At 50.3% G+C, this 22,195-nt stretch overlaps 1 protein-coding gene across 5 annotated transcripts in view; it reads left to right on the top strand.

Moving 5' to 3' along the window:
• Nucleotides 1–1,430: 1,430 nt before the first annotated feature.
• The window catches only part of IFT54 (intraflagellar transport 54), a 66,739-nt gene continuing 45,974 nt past the window's right edge, over nt 1,431–22,195 (top strand). Inside the window, exons 1-10 of one of the 5 annotated variants that reach the window (XM_022568120.3) lie at nt 1,796–2,314; nt 5,461–5,529; nt 5,957–6,118; nt 7,907–8,050; nt 8,154–8,558; nt 10,956–11,027; nt 12,089–12,164; nt 15,092–15,193; nt 16,714–16,809; nt 21,395–21,496. In XM_022568120.3, coding sequence (XP_022423828.2) covers nt 2,192–2,314; nt 5,461–5,529; nt 5,957–6,118; nt 7,907–8,050; nt 8,154–8,558; nt 10,956–11,027; nt 12,089–12,164; nt 15,092–15,193; nt 16,714–16,809; nt 21,395–21,496 — 1,351 coding nt within the window. In that variant the 5' untranslated portion in view covers nt 1,796–2,191. Of the gene's footprint in view, nt 2,315–5,460; nt 5,530–5,956; nt 6,119–7,906; nt 8,051–8,153; nt 8,559–10,955; nt 11,028–12,088; nt 12,165–15,091; nt 15,194–16,713; nt 16,810–21,394; nt 21,497–22,195 lie in introns of all 5 variants that reach the window. The other 4 variants (XM_089916119.1, XM_022568122.3, XM_089916118.1 and 1 more) reach the window with 4 other exon arrangements.

Genomic DNA, 22,195 nt, shown 5'->3' with positions numbered 1-22,195 from the left:
TGTATCTTGCAAAGTTAAGCATGTTCTTACCATATAATCCAGCAATCCTATTTCTAGGTATTTATCCAAGAGAAATGAAAACTTATGTTCATACAAAGACTTGTATGTGAGTGGTCTTAGTAGTGTTACTCATAAATAATAAGAAATAAAAGCAACTCAAATATGCATCAACTGTTGAACGGATAACCAAACTGTACTACGGATACTACTCAGCTGCAAAAAGGAATGACGTGTGGATGAATCTCAAAACATTATAAAGGAAAGAATTAAACACAAAAGACTATGTACTGTATGATTCCATTTATATGGAACTCTAGGAAAGGCATGGTTATAATGACAGTTGCAGTTGCCTGGGGCTGGGGTGGGGGAGGAGATGAACTGCAAATGAGCAGGAGAAAATGTTTTAGGGTACAGGAACTGTTCTGTATCTTGATTGTGGTGATGGTAGCATAATTGTGTAAAATTACCAAAACGCAACAGGCTGTACACTTAAAATGGGTGAATTTTATTGAATGTCAATAATAATCGGAGGCTTTCCTGGTGGTCCAGTGGTAAAGAATCCGCCTTCCAATGCAGGGGACATGGGTGCAATCCCTGGTCGGGGAACTAACATCCCACATGCCGCGGGTCAACTAAGCCTGAGCGCCACTACCGAGCTCTCGCGCCTCAATCAGAGAGCCCGCGTGCCGCAAAGTACAGAGCCCCTGCGCTCTGGAGCCCAGGCCACAGCTAGAGAAGAGAAAACCTGCACGCACGCCACAACTAGAGAGAAGCCCGCGCGCCGCAAGGAGCGCCACTGTAAGGTCGGATCTTAACAAAACGGCACCGCGAAACAAAGGAAGGCTTCAAGTGAGCTTTATTAGGGAGCGCTCCCGGGCGAGGTTCACGGTGGGTCCGAGAGAAAGGGGCCAGAGAAGTCGCGTCCAGTACTGGATGAGGGGAATTTTTATTGGGGTAAAAGCAGAAGGCGGCTTGCAAGGGGAGGGGGTGGTTTGCTATACAGGGTAATTCCTTATTTGGTGAGGATACAGCAGGGCCAGGTGTTGGTTGGTCTGTTGTGGGGCGTAAGCCCATTTTCCCTTCCCGTCAGCCCCATTGTTTTCTGGGCAGGAAGTTAGAGTCTCTTGTTGATTCCCAGAACAGGTGAGGTCGTTATGTTCCAATGCCTCTCCTACCTCATACTGGTCGATGTTTTCTCTTACCCCCGGGCCTCCTTTCACCCGGGCCAACGGACTTTACAGCCACAACGATAGATCCCACATACCGCCAACGAAGATTCTGCGTGCTGCAACGAAGATTCCGCGTGCTGCAACGAAGGCCTGACGTAGCCAAATAAATTAATATTTTAAAAAGTCAAATATAAATTTTAAGTTAAAAAACTCCACATCCAGATACATCTCGAGCAAAGAACACATAAAGAATGGAGCGCATTGAAAATGGTAAAAATGAATGTAAATAAAAATTATAAAGGTATCCAATAGAAGAACTAAAAACAGACCACAAAGCTTCAAAATTGATAGAAGTATCTGCAGTGAGCCTGTGCGTGGCGGATGGAAGACAGATGGGACAGAACCACAGACACCTGGCAGAACAACAAGGGAGCGGCTTCATCCTGGTTACAAAGCCTGAAGCATCGTTTGGTCCTCATCTCCCTGGGAGTTAGGGAGGCTGGCACATATTATCCCTGCTTTATAGGAACAGAAACATAGCCTCAGAGAAAAGGAGTTACTCTTCCAAGAAGCCATGTTAAGTAACAACAGGATAAGGTATGTGTCTTTCGAGATAACTTAGTCCAGTCCCCCTGAAATGAACCTTGGAAGCTGTGTTGCTGCTATCCAGTCCTCGGGAAGGCTCCTCTCACGCGGGGAGAACAGCTTTTTCCCGAGGCTGCTGAGCGGTGGAGGGGTTCGGCGCTGTCACCGGGCAGGGACGCTGAGGCAGCCCCACCGCAAACGCCGCCCGCGTGCGCGCGCAGTCGGACAGGGGCCGGGGCGCAGCCGCCGGTCCGTTGCTAAGGCCGCGCCGCCCTGGCGACCGAGGGCCGCGGCCCCGCGCACGCGCCTTGGCCGACTCCGGTGCACTGTGGGATGGAAACCCGAGCGGCGCGTCTAGGCCGGACCTGGCGGCGGCGGCGGCGGGGCCGGGAGCGGCGTTTAGGCTCGGCGGCCGGCGAGACGCGGGCGGCGCCGCCATGAACGCGGCGGTGGTGAAGCGGACGCAGGAGGCTCTGGGGAAGGTGATTCGGAGGCCGCCGCTGACGGAGAAGCTGCTGAACAAGCCCCCGTTCCGCTACCTGCACGACATCATCACGGAGGTGAGTGCCGGGCCGGGGCGGGGGTCGGGGTGCAGTCCGGGGTTCGTCGGGGTCGGGGCCGGGGTCCCGGTGCGCTGTCTGGGTGCAGGCCGGGGGTCAGGGCCCTTGTGGGGCTCGGGGTGCGGGCCGGGGGTCAGGGCCCTTGTGGGGGTCGGGGTGAGGGCCGGGATGCGGGTCGGGGGTCACTGCCGGGTTGTGGGTCGGGACCAGAGCTGGCGTCAGGGTCGGACCTCGCGTCGCTGAGCGCGTCCTCTACCCGAGGAGCCGGGCTTTGGCCGGATTCCGCGGCGCCTCTGCTCTCACCCCTGTGCTCCCCTTCGCGCCAACCCCCTGAGCCCCCTCTTCCGGGGAGACTCCCCGCCCCTTGGGGAGCATTCTTATTTCTTCCCATCCTACCCATGTATCTCTTAGAGCACATCTTCCACTCTACCTGGCAAAGCTGTTTCTGTGACTTTTTTTTGCTGCGGTGTCTAGCATGTGGAGAGTGCTTACAAATCCCGGGAGAAAGAAATCATTCTTTTTGTTTTTGTATAAACTCCCTCTCCCCAAGTTTCCCTCCACCTGCTCCACTGTGGCCACCACATACTGGTTGCTTAATCGGTACCTGTGGGTGAATTGATTGAAGGTGGTTTAGGGGACCTGAAAAGAAGACGCTATAAAAGAGCAGGTCAGTATTTACCGATAAACGACAGAGCATGTCTTGAGATGGGTTGTCTGTAAACTTCTCCCCACTGGTAAATTCCTGAGTGACGTGGACGGTAGCTTGTTTGTTGGCATATCCTGGGTACGGTACACAGAAGGTGCACGACAAACATTCATTGTTGAATGGAATCAGTCAAGGCTCCTGTAACTCAGGGGGGCAGTGCCCATTTCCGTGGTGCACCTGAGTGCAGTGTTGACCTTGGAAACTCGGGCATGCTCTTGGGGAGTTAAGAGCTCGAACTTGCAGGTGTCCACGGGCTCAGGCTCCCACTCTTGCCCCATGTTTGTCCTTAAACTTCACGTCTCACTCTTTCCAGCAGGTGCTGGAAATTACACAAATTTTGCTTTGCTTGTTTCTGCTATCTTAACTTAGCTTACAATGTGTGCCTCTCTCTGTTAAAAACCCTAATCGTGCTTACAGCTCTCTTGAAACCCACCCACATCCCAAGGGCTGCCTTGACTGGCCTCCCCCTCCTCCTAAGCTAGTGCAGCACTTAGACCTGCCCTGGACAGTGTTTGGGGAAGGGACGTGGCTGCGTGGAGAGCCTGGTGGGAGCCGGGCCTTGAGCTGCATCACCCCCGCCCTGTGAAGTAGGCAGGTAGCGTCCTCTAACCCAGGAGGGGCCAAGTCACTTAGCCAGGAGGTGAGTGGCCAACTACAGCAGTTGCCGCCCAGCCTCACACTTTCATTTTCTGTGTTAGTCCCATCTCTTCACTGAAACAGAGCCAGGAAGGAGGCTGGCGGCCATACCTTGTCCTGTGGGTCTTGGTGTGGCCCTGGTCTCATGGTGGCTGCTGTCCCCACCTCCTGGAAGGGCGGAGGAGGAGGAAGGTTCGGGCAGGAATCGGCTTGGTTGGCCAGGTAGCCAGGGTGTGGGGAAGGAGTTCCGTGTTCCCAGTCGGGATCCACTGGTCTGCTTTTCTTCCTCAGTTTTTTCCTAATCTAAGGTCAAAATTAATTTCTCTACCTGTGTAAAGATAAATACGTTAATTGTCACCTACTCAATAAAGATGTTAGGACAGTTGACACCTGGAAAGCATTTTCAGATAATATGTGCAGATCCTTGTACGAAAATTCTTCACTGCCCCTGAGTATTCAAATCTCCCTGTTAGTATTTTAGCTACTGCTAAACCAACTCTGCCTCTTTCATAAATTGAAGCACTGATCCTGCGAAATTCATGTCTCTTGTTGGTTAAAATGACTGCTCACAAGTTTAACTGTCAGCCCACTGGAAAAAGCTCCAAAGGTTTTTCCTTTTGAGGATGCAAAAGTTCCAGGAATATTAAGTGCAGGATACTCCTGATATTCCACCTGTCTTGTCAGGAAGAAAACCAGCACAGCTGTTAAGTAGTTTGAGGAATGAAAGCTAGCTTAATTAATAGCTAGCTAGTTGTAGCTTGGTCTCAGAGAAGGAGCCTAATATTAGTGTGGTAATAAATACTCTTTATATCTGACCCAGGACACACACATATAGGCAATATTCATCCTAACCACATACAGTGCAGTCTGATATTTTCTTATATGTTTTATTAAAAAATGCTTATTGCTACCCATTACATTGACTTTATAGTGACCTGCCGCATTTTGAAAACCTCTGGTCTGAGAGAAGCCAGGGCCCTGGTGTGTCTGGAGGTGGGGAGGAACGGAACACATCACCACCCCCAAAGCCTGACTGAGGGGTAGCTGGGAGGTCCAGGTTGACTGAGGAGAGGAAGGGGTGGGGGGAGAACAAAAGTGATGTGGCACAGAGCACCCCTGTGTCCCAGGAAGTGAGTGACCCAGTGGTGAGGAGAAACCCAGGCTGGGAAGTCCCTCTTCTTTCCAAAGTCCGCGCTCTCCACTGCCCTGAGCCATCCTCACAGGAGGCCATTTCCTGTCTGTGCACCCCTCGGGGCCTCCTCGTGGTAGTGAGGCTAAGTCCACATTCCTGATGGCTTCCAAGGCCATCCAGTCAGGCTCGTGCCGACTCCCTGGCCTCAGGCTCCTCTTGTCAAACTTCCTCTGGCTCCTTGAACAGGACCTAGTTGGACCTTGTGGGACTGTTTCTTTTGCCTGTCACGTGCTTCCTCAATACCCGCTCTCCCAGTTCTTCTCCCGTAAGCTTCTGGTCTTAGTTTAGATATGATTTGCTCTGGGAAGTGTTCCCCGACTCCCCAGGGCCTCCTGCACCTGGATTAGGAGGGATCCTGTCCCCCGTTATAGCCCCGCGGGTCCATCGTGTTCACCTGTTGTCACAGCCAGGCTGAGTTCTGTGAGGACCAGGCTGGCTCCTGCCGGGACGAGGCCTGGCACATGGCAGACGCTCAGTGCTCATTGCGTCAGTGGATGAATGACGTCCTGGGCGTAGACAGATCCAGGCGGCCCTTAGCGTGGGCAGTGGGCGAGGCCAGGGCACGGGCTGTCCCGTGGGGCGCTGACCATGGCCTTGCTTTATCTTTTGAAGGTGATCAGGGTGACCGGTTTCATGAAGGGCCTCTACACAGACGCTGAGATGAAGTCCGATAACGTTAAGGTAGGTTTGAGGCACTGTCCCTGCTCGCCTTCGTGAACAGGGTTTTTGTGAGCGGTGCGCTGTGGTGGCCCCTCGCTCACGGCTGACCTGTGGCTGGCATGCGAGGCTGGTGGCTCTGGGCGTTGCCATGTGCCCTTCCTCGCTTCGTGGTCTTTGCGGCAGCTGCCTAGCACGCTAACGTTATCCTGGAGAAATGGAATGAGTGTTCCAAAGGTTAATGATGCTAGCCCACCACCTACAACTAAAAGCTTTACCGGAGATTTTTTTTGGTGGTTGTTGTTATAAAGAGTCAGGATTTCTAAATTTAACACGAATCTAAAAATAGCTTCTTATCTAAACGGGAGCTGTGCCTGTTGGACATACTGAAGACAATGCAAGCTCTTTTTGAAGTATTTTAATATTTGTGTTTTAAATGGAAATCTTTCAGGATAAAGACGCCAAAATTAGCTTCCTTCAGAAGGCCATAGACGTGGTGGTCATGGTCTCCGGAGAGCCACTGTTGGCAAAACCGGCTCGCATCGTGGCCGGGCACGAGCCTGAAAGGACCAACGAGCTGCTCCAGAGAATCGGAAAGTGCTGTCTCAACAAGGTAGTGCCGCCCCCGAGCTGGAGGCTGCCAGCACGGGAGGGATGACCACACGGGGAGGGCAGGCCACGCAGCGGAGCCGAGGTGTTTAAGGAGGGGGTTTTAACCCTGTGCTTGCAGTCTGACCCCACCTCTCCTGGAGCCTCCGAGTTGCAGAAGTAGTTTAAAGCTGCACACTGAAACAGATAAGGCAGTGCTACGCACAGGGTCTACGAGCTGTCAGCATCAAATAGGGACTCCGCAGACACTTTGCTCTTGGGCACGTGGCTGGGGGCTGTGTGCCCGGCCTGCTGAGCCCTGAATCCTTTCTCCTTTTGGGCCTCCTTTCAGGGCAGGTGACTGTTTCCAACCGGGTGACCGGAGGAGCTGCTTTTCTTCATCTTTGGGGCTCGTGGGATGTCCCTGTTCTCTGCCCGCCTTTCCAGCCTCTTGGGTCTGCTTCCCTCCCTCTTTCCCTCCTCCCCTCCATCCCTCCCTCTCCCCTGGTGGGTGTTTGCAGAGCTGTGCTGCCTTCAAAGAGATCCCGTTTCACTTGTGCAGGGACTGGATTTCCTGAGATCCTCACCAAGGGCTGGAATCTTGGCTTCTCCCTCACAGTCCAGCTGGGGCCATAGGAGCAGGTCATCCCCAGGGCCTGCCTTCTTTGTGGGATCTGAGTAGCCCCCAGGGGAGCGGAGTTGGACCTTTATCAAGGGCATGGCTAACAGAGCCCTTCATGGACCTGATGGGCTGGGGGCTAACCTTCCATGTTACCAAGATGGGAAAGGTGGGCTTCAGCTCACACAGCAGCAGTGGGAGATGGAGAGTGGGATCAGACTGGCCCCCGGGGCCTCAGGGTAGCCTCGCCCTGGTGTGCTGGGTCCAAGGCATGGAGACGCAGAGACTGATCTTCCAGTGCGCTGACCTCTGTCCCCCGCCCCCACCCCCAGATCCTTCTCGTTGCTCATCTTTCCAAAAAGCAAATCTGACTAGCCTTCCTGCTGAATCCCTCGCCCCCAGCTCCGTGCACCGCTCACGAAGCCCGTCTCCTCTGGTCCTTTTCTCTCATCTCTCACCTTGTGCCTGCACCCCGAGGGCTCCTGCCCTGGTGTCACTCCCTCGCTTGTGCTGCTGCTTTCTCTGTGCGGAGCTGCTTCCCGGGAGCCGTGTGGGATTGGCTGCTCTTGCTGGAACCCCCGTCGTGTTCCCCCAGCGCACTGACTTTTGGTTCTTGTGTTTGGCCGCCTCGCTGGTGTGCAGCGTGTCCTCGGCCCGCGGTCTAGTGCCGGGCGTGTAGCAGTCACTCAGCGCAGGCTTGCGGAAAGCGGGAGTGTGTGGCCAGTGGGATTCCTGACCCGAGGTGTTCAGAGACTCTGGGGGGCGGTCAGGGATGCTGCAGAAGGGATTTTGGCATTTGATGGGGCTCCGGTTAGATCATTCCTTAGGCCCTTTCGGTGCTGGGCCTCTGTGGCCCCGTGAGAAGTGAAGGGCGTCGTAGAGTCGTGTGGCCAGCTTTGGTGTCCTTGAACAGCACACACGTCCACTCTTGGCACCTTGGGTAGAAGGGACCCAGGGTTCATTTAGCTTGAGTGGACTGCACTGTTACCGCAGGAGTGCTGGAGGGCTCGGTTAGAGGAGATGCTGTACGTTGTCTGTGGTAACGTTCATTTCCTTTTAATATTTTATCCTTTGAAATCCATTAGGAGACAAAGATTCCGTTTAATGAGCAATCTTTGAATGTTGACATTCATGTTTATTAAATGTACTAATTTCATCGCAACCTTGCATTTTATTTCCTCACGTTGGGACAAGCTCTCCAGCGACGATGCGGTGAAGAGAGTGTTAGCCGGAGAGAAGGCGGAAACAAAAGGAAGGTCCTCACTGACGTCGAAACCTCAAGAATTGGATAATAAGAACGTGAGGGAGGAAGCGTCCAGGGTTCATAAGGATAAAGAGGTGAATGCAAGTTACGTGCATCTGAAAATGAAATAATGAGGCTTTTTGTGGTTCAGGTAGACGTTTATAAGTGATATTGTCATCCAGCTTTTTTTTTTTCTAGGATAGAAGAAACTCTGAAATAAACGAGAGAAATACAAGCGGAGGTCGAAAACAGAAAGAGGAATTAAAGGAAGAAAGCAAACCAAGAGAAAAGGAAAGGGACAGGGAGAAGGCCAAGGAGAATGACCGAGACAGACACAAAGATCCCGAGAGAGACAAGTGCCACGAAGGGGAGAGCGAGCGGGCCAAGAACAGGGCCCGGCCGGAGAGGGCCAGGGACAAGGACGCAGAGCGGGAGAGCGAGCGGAAGAACGAGGGCGGAAAGGAGGAGAAGTGGAAAGACCGGGAGAGCGAGCGCGAGCGACACAAGGGCCAGGAGCGGGCCCGGCAGAGGGTGCGGGACGGGCAGCGCTCCAGGGACCCTGACAGGGAGAGGAGCCGCGAGCGCGAGAAGCCGGGGAGAAAGGTAAGTCCTGTTGGAAAACCTCTGCCTTTAACTTAGAAAGGGTTCGTGGTGTTCTCCACAATGACTCTGGTCTTGGTTGTAGTGTGATTAGGAAACTGGATTTCTTTATCACCAGTTTAAAATTCTGACAGTCGTGGATTCCTAGGAGAACCTTAAAGTGATACTGGTTTTTGCTTTTCCTGTCTGCTGTGTGTGTGTGCCTTTGGGCGTTCTCCTGGAGACCGGGGATCAGTGGGTCCCGTGGCTTTGTGAGCAGCGTTTCCAGGCAGCCTCAGCGTGTGGGGTCCCCGGGGTGTGGGCATGGCTGCGTTTATTAAGGATTAGGGACACTTTCTAAGCCTCTGAAGCATTAGCAGGTGAGTAAAATGAGACCTCAGTTTACTGAATGCTTGTTTGATTAAATTTTCAGGTAAATTTAGGGTTTTCCAGAAAATTCTTTTGGTTTCAGACACTGTTTTCTAGATGTGCAGGTTATTTCGGACCCGCTGTAAATAGGGTAAGTCTCCTGGCAGGGCTGGCATTGCAAATGCTGGTTCTTGCAGGGACATCAGATAACTGTAAAGTGTCCTGGGCAGGTCCTGGAAATCCTCTGGTCTCCAGCTGCTAGAAAGGAGGAAGCTGAGGTCTGGGAAAGTACAAGGTCTGCTGAGTGAGGCGGCCAGGCGGTGAGGGGCCAGCTTGCTCTTTCCTGCCGAGCCGGCCTCTGGTTTTGTGGCCTCGCATCCCTGGCACCGGGAGGTGAGCGGGCTCCGTGGGACGGACTGCGCGCCAGGCCTGGCAGCTGGTCTGCTCGGTGGTTCTTTTGGCTGTCGGTATGCTACCTGGGACCCTGGGGTCTCCCAGGGACACCCTGGAGTCATGTAACTCACCACGGCGTATGTATCATAAAAGCCTGGTTTCCCGTAGGAGTTTTAGAAATAACCAAGGCCTTCCCCGTCTTTTGCTTCTTTTTAGAGGTCGAAGAAAAGTCTTTCACGGAGCCGGTTTTAGTGCGGTGCCCGCACATTCTAGTGCACTTCACGAGGCAGCGCCTGCCTGGGGCACCTCCTCAGCACTCCAGGTCTTCAGACCCAGTGTCCCACCCGTGACGTTCACTGAGGTTGCTGGTGGTGGGACTGGTTTTCTAAGTAGAGAGACAGTTCCAAAGAGAACTTTTATGGGTGGATATATGGGACGTATTGGAGCCACGAGCGAGGGACGGTTTTGTTTAAGTGCGTGAGACCAGGGTGAACGGACTGCGTTCCTGCTCCCAGCTGGCCCTTGTTGGCCGAAGGCAGGTGCTCATAGACCTGTCGTGGTGATTTTGCTGGACTGGCCCTTCTGTGTCCGTCTGGGGCTCCTTTGTGGAACAGGGCTCTGGGGGCAGGCTGCTGTCTCCCCCAGGAGTGGTGGGACCCCCAGAGAGCCGAGCCTCGAGGCTTCCGGGAGGGCAGCTCCAGGGAAGAGGAGACTCAGCTCTCACCTGGGCCCTGCCGGGCAGTCTGCAGCCTCCAGTCGAATCCCATGACTTAGAAGAGACGATGGTGAGACATTCTCAGCCTGTGAAACAGCAGGTGTGAAGGCACTCTGAGAAGTCACGGGTGTGTCCCCGTGTGGCGGTGGAGGATGAGTCTGAGGTCAGAGTGGCCACGTGTGGGTGCTGCCCTCCTCCCATGTCTGCAGGGAACTGAGCACTCTGGGCTGGGGGGACCCCAGGCACAGAGCCCGGCCCGCACAGGAAACTACTTCGGATGTAGTCTGCTACCTTCATAGTTAAGTCATGAGGACAGTTAATTGTTGAAGTATTCAACAGGCATCCACTGCTTTTCATGGAGGAAAATCTCAGTGATTGTGTCTCTTCTACTCCTTATGTCGAGATACGTCTTTCTGAGAGTTGATTTAAGTGTGAGGTTTTTTAAGGTGTTGATTTAACATGCTTACAGTTTTCACGTCATTTTTGTTTTGAGAGTGCTTTCCTGATGTAGCGTCTGGAGACTTTGCTCAAAAAGAACCGCTCCATTGGGAGGTGAGAGTGGTTCCCTCACAGAAGATAGGAGTGGGCGACTCCCTCGTTTCCAGATTCCCTGTGTGTCCCTGGAACATCTCCGAGAAGTCTGGCCTGGCGTAGGGACCGTGTGGGCCTGGGAGACGCTGCTCCCTGCGGTTCCCTGCGAGGCCCTGCGCCTGCTGCCCTTGGCCTCCTGGTCAGCCCCCAGTGGGTGGAGATCTTGGATGGGCCTTTGGAGGTCCAGGCCACACAGCGACCGCAGTGGGGCGGGGCTGGGATGTGACATGGTGCTCCCGTGTGAAGGGTTATCTTGTTGTTGGTCAGTGTTAGAGAAAACATCTCGGCGCGTTTTTAGATGTTACAGACTTGAGTAATTCTAGAGTTTGAAAAAAAAAAATTTTTTTTTATAGTCCTCAAGCTCAGGAGAGATGTCTAAAAAGTCGTCAGATGGATCTTTCAAAGACTCCAAAGCTGAAACAGAGGTAAACTTGAAAAAATAATTTTGAGAGACATAAACCCATAGCTGTGTTGAAATAGTAAGTGCTGTGTGTGGTCCACCCCCAGTCCACGGAGGCACGGGGTGGGGCGTGGCGGAGGCTCACACACAATAGGTCCATATTTATTTTGTTGTAAAAGTACCGCTTTAAAGGGTTTACTGCCTGTAAAGTAGGTGGGGTGTGTTTATTCTCTGCTTCTCTGTGGTGGACTCTTGGGTCTCCTCGTACCTTTATGTGACAAGTATGATGTACGGAGTACAGAGGGGTAAGGCAGTCATTTGGGAGAGGATGGAGGTGGCACTTCGGAGGAGTCTGGGAGAGGATTAAGTCACGAGGCAGGCAGGGACCGGAGGGCCGGCTGGAGGGACCCGTCCAAGCTCTGCCTGGCCCGGTGGGACCCTGCAGTGCAATTCCTGTGGGTGAGGTCGAGGCCAGGCCGGGCTGTCTTGGGGAGGTTAGACTCACCCCAACTTCATCGTCCAGTTTGCATTTCAGAAAGTATATCCGGGCAGCCACAGGCAAGATGGACAGGCGTGGAGTGGAGGCTGGGAGGCTAGTTAAGAGGCCCTCGTGGCAGGTTGAGGGAGGGGTCGGGCCAGGGAACTGAGCCAGCGGTGGGAGGGATGGGATGTGCTGTTTTCTCTGATTTACGCTCTGTTTGAACACACTGTGTACGTTTTCACTCTCAGAGTTGTTCACAAATGCATTGAGGTGATTAAGCATATAGCGACAGAAGTCGAGTCCCCATAAACTCATCTGATGAGACAATGATTCTCAAGGCATGGTCAGTGGACGGCTGACCTTTTTAGGGCTGTACCAAAAAGTGGAATTCTGCATTTAGAGTGAAAGAGCTTTCGGCTTCCTTCTAACTCACACTCTTAGGCCTTAAGTGCTTAGCCGTGCTGACTTGGAGTCAGTTCCCCTTTGAATGCGCACGGATGTTGTGTTTCCTGTTTGTTCTTCCTTGAGCTTGAATAATAAATCTGCTCATGGTGTCACTCTGTGGTGCATCAATTAATTTATTTTTTCATTCTCTTTTCTTTAAGACTGAGATTTCCACTAGAGCATCCAGGTCAGTGACAACAAAGACATCAAAACGGCGATCCAAAAATTCAGTGGAAGGTACTGCAAAATTTATCATACAATGTAGCTGAAAATACTAGATTCTTTTTTCTTAATTTATTTTATTTTTGGCTGCGTTGGGTCTTCGTTGCTGTGCACAGGCTTTTCTCTGGTTGTGGCAAGTGGGGGCTACTCTTCGTTGTGGTGCGCAGGCTTCTTATTGCGGTGGCTTCTCTTGTCGTGGAGCATGGGCTCTAGGCGCGCTGGCTTCAGTAGTTGTGGCACGCAGGCTTAGCTGCTCCGCAGTATGTGGGATCCTCCTGGACCAGGGCTCGAACCCGTGTCCCCTGCATTGGCAGGCGGATTCTTAACCACTGTGCCGCCAGGGAAACCCAATACTAGATTCTTTGCTTTAGTCACAACATCTAGTAGGAAAAAGCTTCTGTGACTAGAAAGCAGATTTGCCCTTGGAAGGAATGAACAAAGACTGTGTGAAAATGTTGAAGATATATGGCTTTCACACCCACATGCATGTGCATGCCCTTGCACACATGTGTGAGCTCACGACACCAGGGGCAGAGCACACCTGCGTGATCTGTGTTCCAATCTAAAAGGTGTGACTGAATGTTAATTTTTCAGAAATATGTATCAGTCACCCGTGTCTCACTGACTCTTCTGAATGGGTAAGCAAGTTTAGTCCTGATGCAGGACGGACATCAAGAGCATCCTGCCCTTAGACAGGTGATGTTTATGCATTTAAAACATAGCAGAAAATGTCACTGGCAGTCATGCTAAAAGCTGAAGCTGAAGCTGAAGCAAACGGGCCTGGCCTGGGTTTGCCCGAAGATGTGTCTCCTTGTGACAGACCAATAAGTAGGGAAAGAATGTCAGTCCAATGCAGGGAAGTACAGTTGGAGGCCGGCAGTGTCGGAGGCTTTCAGTGGAAGCATGAAGTTACTTTGAATGAGCAGTAGTAGTTCCTGAAAAGTCATCCTTTTCCTAAATTGTAAAACTTAAAGAAGTATGGCAAGAATGTAGTAGTTGGAATTTTTCACTGAGAAATTGAACTTAGATGGCAAGTTCCACTCTTTGACATTGATAAATGCTTTAGTGAACTTCTTTGTGCCAGAAACTTTCTCTTCCTTTTGGGCGATCTCTGTGGGATAGGTTCCCAGGGTATAATTACTGGCACAGAGGGCCATTATGGACATTGTAAGGTTTTAGCTACAGTGGACGCTGTCTGTACCCTCTACCCCACACCTTCTCCGGGGATTTGTTTGAAAGGCTTGCTGATTTTGATAGACGGAAAACACTCAGAGTCTGAGTGTTCTTAATTTGCGTGAGCTCCCTGTATGTGAAGGACATCTGCCAATTTTTTTTTAAGTATTTATTGTTTCATTTTTTTTTTATCAGGGTATAGTTGTTTTACAATGTTGGGTTGGTTTCTACTGTACAGGGAAGTGGAGTTCCCTGTGCTAACAGCAGGTTCTTATTAGGTATCTATTTTATACATATTAGTATATGTATGTCAATCCCAATCTCCCAATTCATCCCACCCCCCCACACCGATTTTTAAATAAGTATTTGTTTCTTATATTTTTTTCCCACTTTTTTAATTCTAATTTTGTTTGGTTTCTGACTTGCCTAGGTGTTTGATTTTTATGCGCTGGAAGCTACCAGTCTTTTTTCTGTAGTTTTTCCAGAGATTTGAGAGATGAAGGTTTGTGTTTTGTCATACGTTTTAATATTTAATCTTTTTGGTTATCTCTTATTTTAATTCATGGTATAAAATGAGGCTCTGAATTTATTTTTTCGTAATAACTCATCAGGTGTTCCAGGGTCACTTACTAAATAATTGTTCCCTTCCCTCCTGCCCTGTGATCTCCCCACATGCCTTTTGGAGTCTGGAATCTGGTGTTTCTGTTTTTGTTTTTTCTCTACTGTTTTTCTGTTTCACTACTAGTTAAAAAAGACGTTTTAAGCCCTTTTATTTGCTATTCTTCCACATGTATTTTGTAATCACTTCATTAGTTAAAGAATCCCACCTCCCACAAAACAAATGGATCAGGATGTAATTGGACTTGGGTGAAACTTAGGCTTTCGTTATTCTGGGAAGATTGGATACCTCTACTTTCAAGTTAGACAGGGGTCTCCTCCTCTCCCGAGATGTGTGTTGGGTGCTTGGGTGTGTCTGTCAGTCAGGGATTGCTCGATTGTTTGTTTTGTTTTCAGTTTTTTTGGAAATGGTACCCTTCTTCCCGTCATTAATTTTTAGTGATCATTGTTGGAATATAGAAGCTTTATTGATTTTTGTAAATGTATCTTAAATCTAGCTTGTATTGAATCTTAACCCATAATTGCCCCATTGATGTTTTGATTTTCTAAGCTGATGGTCGTATCGTCTGCTTTTCTTTTTTAATAACTCAGGATGTTAGCATGTGAGTTAACCGGTAAGCTTGAACTGTAGGGTTCCTTTTCTTTGATCTTTAAGAGATTTGGTTATCAGAGTTGCCAGCTTTATGACATTAAGGTTTACTGAGCTGTCGACAAATTGGTGAACTCTTTCTTCTCTGCTAGTCGGGCACTGACCTCACCCCGGGTCCTTGCCCAGCAAAGCTGGCACTGCGCCCTATCGTGCTGCCTCGCTTTAGCGGGTAGCTTTAGGGGAAGGGTCCAGCACCCAGGAGGTGTGCGAGACACAGGCCCTCTGTGTTCCCGCCGAGGAGAGAAGCCTTGCCTTTACTAGAGAGGGAGGGCATCACGTTTGTTAGACATACTTAGAATCTTAAGGCCATACTAGAATCCCTATAGGATCCAAAAAATATTCTGTGTAAGAATATGATAATTTTTGCTTATTCTTAGCCAGTGGAGACTAGCAGAGCAAATCACTTTGAGTTAGTGGGTACATTTTAATTTCATTTGTTTGATAATATGCAGCATCACAAATTAAGTTTAATACGTATTTTCATTGTGCAATTTCATGTTAGGAAGAAGGGATTCTAGAACCAGTGAAAATAGTCTCTCCCCTGAAAAAGAACGTAACTCTTCCTGCAGTAAAGCTAAGAAGGAACACACCGGGAAACAGCTCGGTAAGACTGAGTGAACCCCAGGGAGGCTGCAAGTGAGGGTTTGCGACTCGAAACCTTTAGCCGCCTGATGCCTTGCTTCCGTTTGATCATTAAACAGACAGAGCCCTGTGGGTGGTGCAGAGGAGATGCGCCTGTTTGACGCGGGCCCGGGTGCTACAGCACTCTTCTCGGCCCCAAGTGGAGCAGGGGCAGGGGACCCGTGGGCCCCCTTGTCTGAGCCACGGGGCTGCCCCCGCCGTGCATGGATTCCCGTCCGTGACTCCCTCACTGGCCGAAATCGTCCATGTGAGCCTTCCTTTCTTAATTCTGCAAATATCTGTGGAGTACCTGCCCTCGTGGAGAGTATGTTCTAGAAGGAGAAGACAGACAATAAAGAGAACTCAGGATGTATACATTCGTGTTAGTTAACCATGAGTCTTTTGAAGGGAGGTGAAGCCGAGAGAGGTGGAGGGGGGGGCGTAGGCAGGGAGGGCCACTGAGGAGGGGGTGTCTGGACAGAGTCCACTAGCGTCACAGAGCACATGACCTGTGGGCGTCCAGGAATGGCCAGAGGCCCCGAGCTGGGGACAGGCCTGCCTGTTTGAGTGACTGGAAGCTGGGTGGTGAAGCTGCAGCAGAGAGAAGGGCAGGTGCCAGGAGAAGGGGCTCGTGAGCGGGCAGGCTGGGGGCATGGTGGAGTAGGTGGGAGCGAGGTCCTGGGGGTGCCCAGCAGGACAGAGACAGGCTCTGGCTTAGGTTTGAGAAGTGCCCCCGTTAAAACTGCAGGAGTGGGAATGAAGGCCAGAGAGCAGTTAGGTGGTGCTGTGGCATCCAGGTGAGAGGCCGTGACATCTGGGACCCAAGGTCACTGCTGTGGAGATCGGCCGGGGGTGGGGCGGGGGGCGGGGTAGGCCGCTCTCACGGAAGGGATGACAGTGGCGCCGATGGACTGCACGGCGCCTGTTAGAGAGGAATCACAGGTGGGATCGGTCGGGGGTGCCCGGCACCTCCGTGGTGTCATTTATTGAAGTGGGGAAGGCTTTGGGAGAAGCTGGTTGGCGGATCCGTTCTAGAGGCGTTAAGTTCAAGATGCCTGTGAAACAAGCAGGTGGAGGCGTTGGGACAGCGGGCAGGCGTGTGGGCCTGAGGTTCAGGGGCAGAGCTGGAGAAGCTGATGTTAAAATGAAGAACTTGGGGGTTCCCAGATTAGCGCACGGGCCTTCATGCAGTAAAGGCCTCCGGGGAGTGTGGAGCCCAGGATTCGAGGGTCGGAGAGGAGGAGAGGGCTCTGGCAGAGGAGACAGAGGCCAGCAAGTTGGGGGGGTTGGAGAGCCAGCGCCCTGAAAGCCAGGGGCTTCCAGAGAGGGAGGGGCTTATCCAGCGCTTCCGAGACGGGTCCCGTGGAGGCTGAGGGTTGACCGTTGAGTTGATGGGACAGTTAGTTGGTGACCTTGGCATAAAGCCTTGTAAATCCCAGCCAAAGCAACCAAACGCGAAAACCTTTGCAATAGTTTAATCTGTTGTTCACTGTTTTATGTCAGGAAGAAAGGAGGATGATATTTCAGCTAAAATTTTAGACCCCATAGTGTCTGGATTAAATAATGAACCAGATCAGGAAACTACAACTTCAGAAATAGGTAAGAAAAATATATTCTTTAGTTTAAATTCCTCACCACTTTGGTATGATTTACATCTCAGTGGGGTTATCATATTCTTTATTTTTCTAACCACTTTAACGTTCATCAGATTTCTTTTTTCCCACAGTGTACTGAAGAACAGAAATGACTTGATAGTCTGTTTGCTTTAATTTGCTAAGTTTTATGATAAAGAAGATTAACTCAGCTTTAAGTTAACCTTTACATGCTTTATTATGTGTAACATCTTTGCATCTAAGTCAAAGTGCTTTCTTCATCTTACTCCTGGAATTTTAAAAAGTGTTGTGGATAGTTAGAGAAATTATCTTTCAATTCTGCAGCGTGCTCTGCTGTGTTCTGTTAAGAAAATGCTCCACAAGAACTATTTTAAAGTGCCTGCTCGGAGCACCCGGGGAAGGTGTCCCCGTGGCACACCTCTTACATTTGAGGCTGGCAGTGTGACGTGTGTGCACATCCTCACCCTGCTGATACCGGGTGATTAGACGTACGGATATGGAATTTCGGTGGGATGATCCAAGATTGTAACTGTATGGAGTCTTCTGTGATGTTTAACTAAATTCTTCAGAAATATGGCAATTCTTGAGTGATATTTGAGGGGAAAAATAGTGTAAATCTTGCCTCCAGGGAAAGATAAAAATTTTTCTAGGCTGAACTTGCCTCGGATCTACCTGGTTTTTTAACATTCTGTAACTGTAGCTAGAATAACAATAAGCCCATCTTTCTGCACTTGCGTTCTCCCTTTACTAGTTTTTGCTTTTCTAAGAGGGGTGTGTTTGCAAGCCGTCTGCTCCATCACTGGTTCAGCAGTGATGGTCTGGGGTTATTCTGTTCCGAGTAGGTCAGCTCTGTGTGGTTTATCTGCGTCTTGAACAGTGTGGGCGGACCGAACGACCTAAATTGGGACAGAATGAGTTCTTACGGATGAAAATGCTCTTCTCAGTGGCCACGCCCGTTGCAATTCAGCTGCATCTTGTGATGGCTTATTTCATTTCTGCAGGAGCTTTTCTCAGCCACAGGCGGGTGCTGTGGGGGGCAGCACAGGGCAGTCCTGGTACTGCAGGAGAGGGGAGTGGGCGGGGCGAAGCTTGAGTGAGGGCTTGCCCTGCGCAGGCCCTGGGCGGCCCACGTGGGCACACCTCGCATCCAAACCCAAACCTGCGTACCTGCTGCCCTGGAACGAGCCGCACAGGTGTGCCCTCTGAGCCAGTGTCTCCTCGTGGGTACACGGGTGTGAGAAGACCTGCCTTGAGGGTAAATGAGGTGATGATCATGAAGTGGCTGGCTTGTCACAGACATGTCGTGCACCATTGCTTTAGTACCCATCACTTTATATATAAAGTTCACCGAGAGCCCCAAGTCGGGGTGAGTCAGCGCTGTTCTGAGATGGTATGCTGGATTTAAAATGAATTGGGGTAGTTCTTTAGACATATGTTAGACTTTATGGATCTTTATAGATCTTCATCTGCATGTGTGAAAATAATAAAAGCTCAGTGTTTAAGAAGCACAGAACATTGCAGCAGGCGATTCTAGTTGAGCGCTTTGTGGAGATTAGAAGGAAGCCTGGCGCCACCTGGTGGCCGCCAGCAGAGTCCTGTGCGCTCCCTGTCCCCGGGCGGCCCTAGTGAGCCTCCCTCCCCGCAAACCCTTCCTCCCTTGAGTCCTGTCACTGCACACACCCCGGGTCCCTGTCATCACAAGTGTCGTCCTGCGCTGGCAGTCATTTTGCTTCCGGAATTCAGGGTTTGCCAGCAGTCGTTAGGGTTCCTTAAGTTCCCAGATTGATTATGGCTTCCAGATCCAGGCCACTGGGTCTGTCCTCCCAGCCCCCTTCCTCTCCTGGCCAGTGCTTCAGACCAGCGCCTGGCCGGGTCGTGCCGACTGCCCCAGGGCCTGGCCGGCCTGCGTTACTGTTGGGGTGTCCCGGGACAATGGTTGGGCTTGGTGGTTCTCATTTGCCTTTGCAGGTGGGTTGAAGAATTCAACAAGGAATTTATCCATTTCTTTCTCAAAACATGAACGTCTTCTTCCCCTGCTCACATTGTCACACAGGCTGTCTGAGGAGACTCGCTCCTTCTACAGCTGTTTGGTCGTCTTATGTTTTCCCGGAACCTTACGCCATCCATGTCTTCATTTTGCTCGGGTTCGCTCATTTCATTTTGTTTTATTGTTTAGACGTTTTCATTATGAAAAATACATAGGAAGAGTAGAATGACTCGCACCCATGTACCTCTCATGTAGATTCAGTAGTCCTAACATTCTGACACATTTGCTTCATCTATGGTGACATAGTTTTATGAAATATTTCAGAGTATTTAAAAAATATTTTAATACTTTAAATAATTCCATTTAAATACTTCAGCATGCACCTCAAAAAAAAATGTTTCTACATAGCTGTAAAATTATTGTTGCACCCAACAGACTTGTCATTCCCCAAGAGCATCTAAAACCCAGTCTGCATTCTTATTGTCTCAACAGTGTTATTTTTAAAAAAATCAGGATCCAGAACACACTGTATGTTTTTTATTATTCTTTTTGTGTCTTTAACCTCTTGAATGTGGAACAGCCCCCCTTCCCCCACCTTCGTTCCAGAGCATTGACTTTGTGGAGAGGTGAGGCTGCTTGTCCTGTACAGCACTCCCTCCTCTGTGTTTGTCTGATTGCTCCCGTGGTGTCATTTAACTTATGGCACCACCCCCCGCCCCCCGGTATTTCTGTTAGATCTAAAGGCCTGATCAGATTTGGGTTAAAGAGATTGCTTCTCCCTCACCCCTACGTAGGTGATGCTGTGCCCTTTACCTTATGTCCTGTCAGGATGCACTTAGTGTCTCTGCATCCCATGATATGATGCTAAGGCTGGTCACTGGGCCAGCCAGATCCGCCCATTTTAAAACCCTGGTTATTTGCATTTACCCTCAGATGTAGTCAGCACCTCCGTGCAGCTGAACTTTGCACAGAGGTCTGGCGGAAGAGCAAGCTGCTTGTGCAGTGCTATGGGCTCTGCGCTGCTTGGTGAGTTTCAGGGAGAGTGACTGGTGCAGACTCCGTGGCCCCAGCCGGTTCCCCCAGCTTTGCGCGGGTGATCTTACTGGGATGAGAACCCCCTCAAGGCACGGTGCTCCGCCCACGTCCTTACCTGCAGGGCTCAGCAATGGCCGCTAACTCAGCAGATTGTGCTAATGCACTGACTTTTTTTTTTTTTTCCAATTCATAGTAATTTTAATTTCTTACGGGTGCGTTACTGTTTTAAAAGCTGTTGCTTGGCAAGTTGGTTAACCTGCCCTCTGATTAAGAATCGATTGTAAGTATTATTAGTGAATGATAGTCTGTTTTTATGTTCTTTCTGTTTGTGTGAATTTGGGGCTTAGTAAACCTTACTTAAGAATACCACTAGAAACGTTAAAACGACCATCATAGGCCTCTCAAAAAAGTAAAGAAATAAAGAGCTTTGAGGAGATAAAATTGTGCAGTGTCATTGGTCTCCTCAAGCTATGGACAGAAATAATGCATTTGTACTTTACTTCCTGTGCTGGTGGGTTTTGTACAATATAGAAAATATTTGATACTTTCAGATAACATATGACAACTTAAAGTTATTGCGGTGTTTTCTTCTAAAGTTGACAATCTACAGCTGCCTAACTCATGTTTAGATTTGTTTGTTTTAGAACTTAATGGTATTTCTTGTTGGTCCTGTGAGATATCATAAATAATTAACTGTAGACATGAATCAGACTGTTTAAGTCAGCATCGTTTTTGCAGATCAAAAAAAAAAAATTTCCTCAGAATTGTGTGTTGTCTGTTTTAGGCAGTTGCACCGCGTAAAGTCAGGCAGTCCTCTCTGATAGTGACCGTTTAATTCCGACATAAACTATTTCTTTGAGTACTTTTAAGAAATTATAAGATCGTGTTTCAGGAAAGGGAACATTCTCCTAATTTTATTGTTGCCTCCGGATCCATTTTAGAGAGTGTGTGGGAGGGTCCTTTAGTAACGGGTCAGGTTTCCTCCCTGGGTCCTGCCACAATTCAAAATCTGTTCCCCCAGCACCCATCCTTTCATTTTTACTAGGAAAGAATGTTTTATTTCTCAGGTATTTGGTGTTTTTTTCCATTTTTATAAACATTCGCATATGAGTCAGTAACCAGGAGACAAGTGTTTGGGAGCTTTTGACACGTCTAGGGCTGTGCGTGAGGCCAGAAATATTTTTCCTTCTCCTCCTGCTTTCCTGAAGTTGCAACCTATTTGCAGCTTGTGACTCCCAGGCCTGGCTGTCGTGGGGAGATGAGGGGAGACTGGTAGTGTCGGGTGGTCCTGGAAATGGGGGGCCAGGGTGCTTTGGCTGTGGGAGCCCAGGCCTCTGCCTGGGCCACGTGGGCGGGGTCTGCTCACGTCTGGGTGTCCCTTCGCGCTCTCCTGATCCCAGAGCCAGGCCTGGGAGGAGTGTTCTAGGTGCGTTTTCTAGAAGCTGCCCTGGGTCATCCTTGGGAAGCTTGCCGTGGGGAAGCACAGATAAGTAAGGTGCCGCTGATGACCAGTTCTGTCTTAATAACCCATTTAACTGTCTTACATCAGGAACAAAGGAAGCTAATACTAACTCAGCTAGTGTTTCAGATGCTAATTCATCTAGTCTGCAGCGAGAAAGTGCTGAGCCAGAACCAGCAGTAAAGCAGAAAGGTGAGAAGGGGGCCCCGTGTCAGCCACTCCTGTCCCGTGAGGGAGACCCGGCACCCCAGATGTGGCGCGCTTGTGTGGATGCCTCTCAGCCCAAGGCCATGGCTGCAACCACAGGTTCCCTGAGTCTCTGACACCCCCAGAGAGTCCAGTCCCTCGTTCTCCGCACCATCAGGACCGAACGTGGCAAATGGCTCACTTTTGCCTTTTTACAGAAACTAGAAAGCGTCTTCTAGTCACTGCCTGATGGCAGCAGACTCTCCTGTGTCCCCAGTGTTCCTCCTGAGATACTGTGGGAAAGCCCGGGGTGTTGGGACGACAGGAACAAGCCTCAGTCGCTGCTGGGGGTCCCAGAGGCCGAGCTGCATCCCCCAGGTTTCAGGTCCAAAGAGGACTTTTAAGCAGCTCAGAGCGCTGTCACGACTGTGACTTTTCTGTCTGTGACGTTCTCTGAGTGTCTTAAGTCCCGCCTCAGTGGGGTTCTGCTTTTGGCATAATTTTTCTCAGCAGTTAAAAAAAGAAGTCGTGGTAAAGTCCACGTTCAGCATTTGCTTTTTAAGGCCCTGGAGCTCCTTCGAGCATGGAGGGGTGCACGTGCCCCAGTGCCGGGCCTGGTGCAGGGTGTTGGGACCGGGGCAGCAGGGGCACGGCCAGGCGAGGGCCGACATTTGTCAGTTTGTTCCAGTAGAAAATGTTGGTTGA

This window comes from Delphinapterus leucas, chromosome 8, assembly GCF_059928025.1.
Source record: "Delphinapterus leucas isolate spDelLeu-1000000601 "Yukka" chromosome 8, BTC_Dleu_Yukka2, whole genome shotgun sequence".
Lineage (NCBI taxonomy): Eukaryota > Metazoa > Chordata > Mammalia > Artiodactyla > Monodontidae > Delphinapterus > Delphinapterus leucas.
This window is presented reverse-complemented; position numbering and strand designations above follow the sequence as displayed.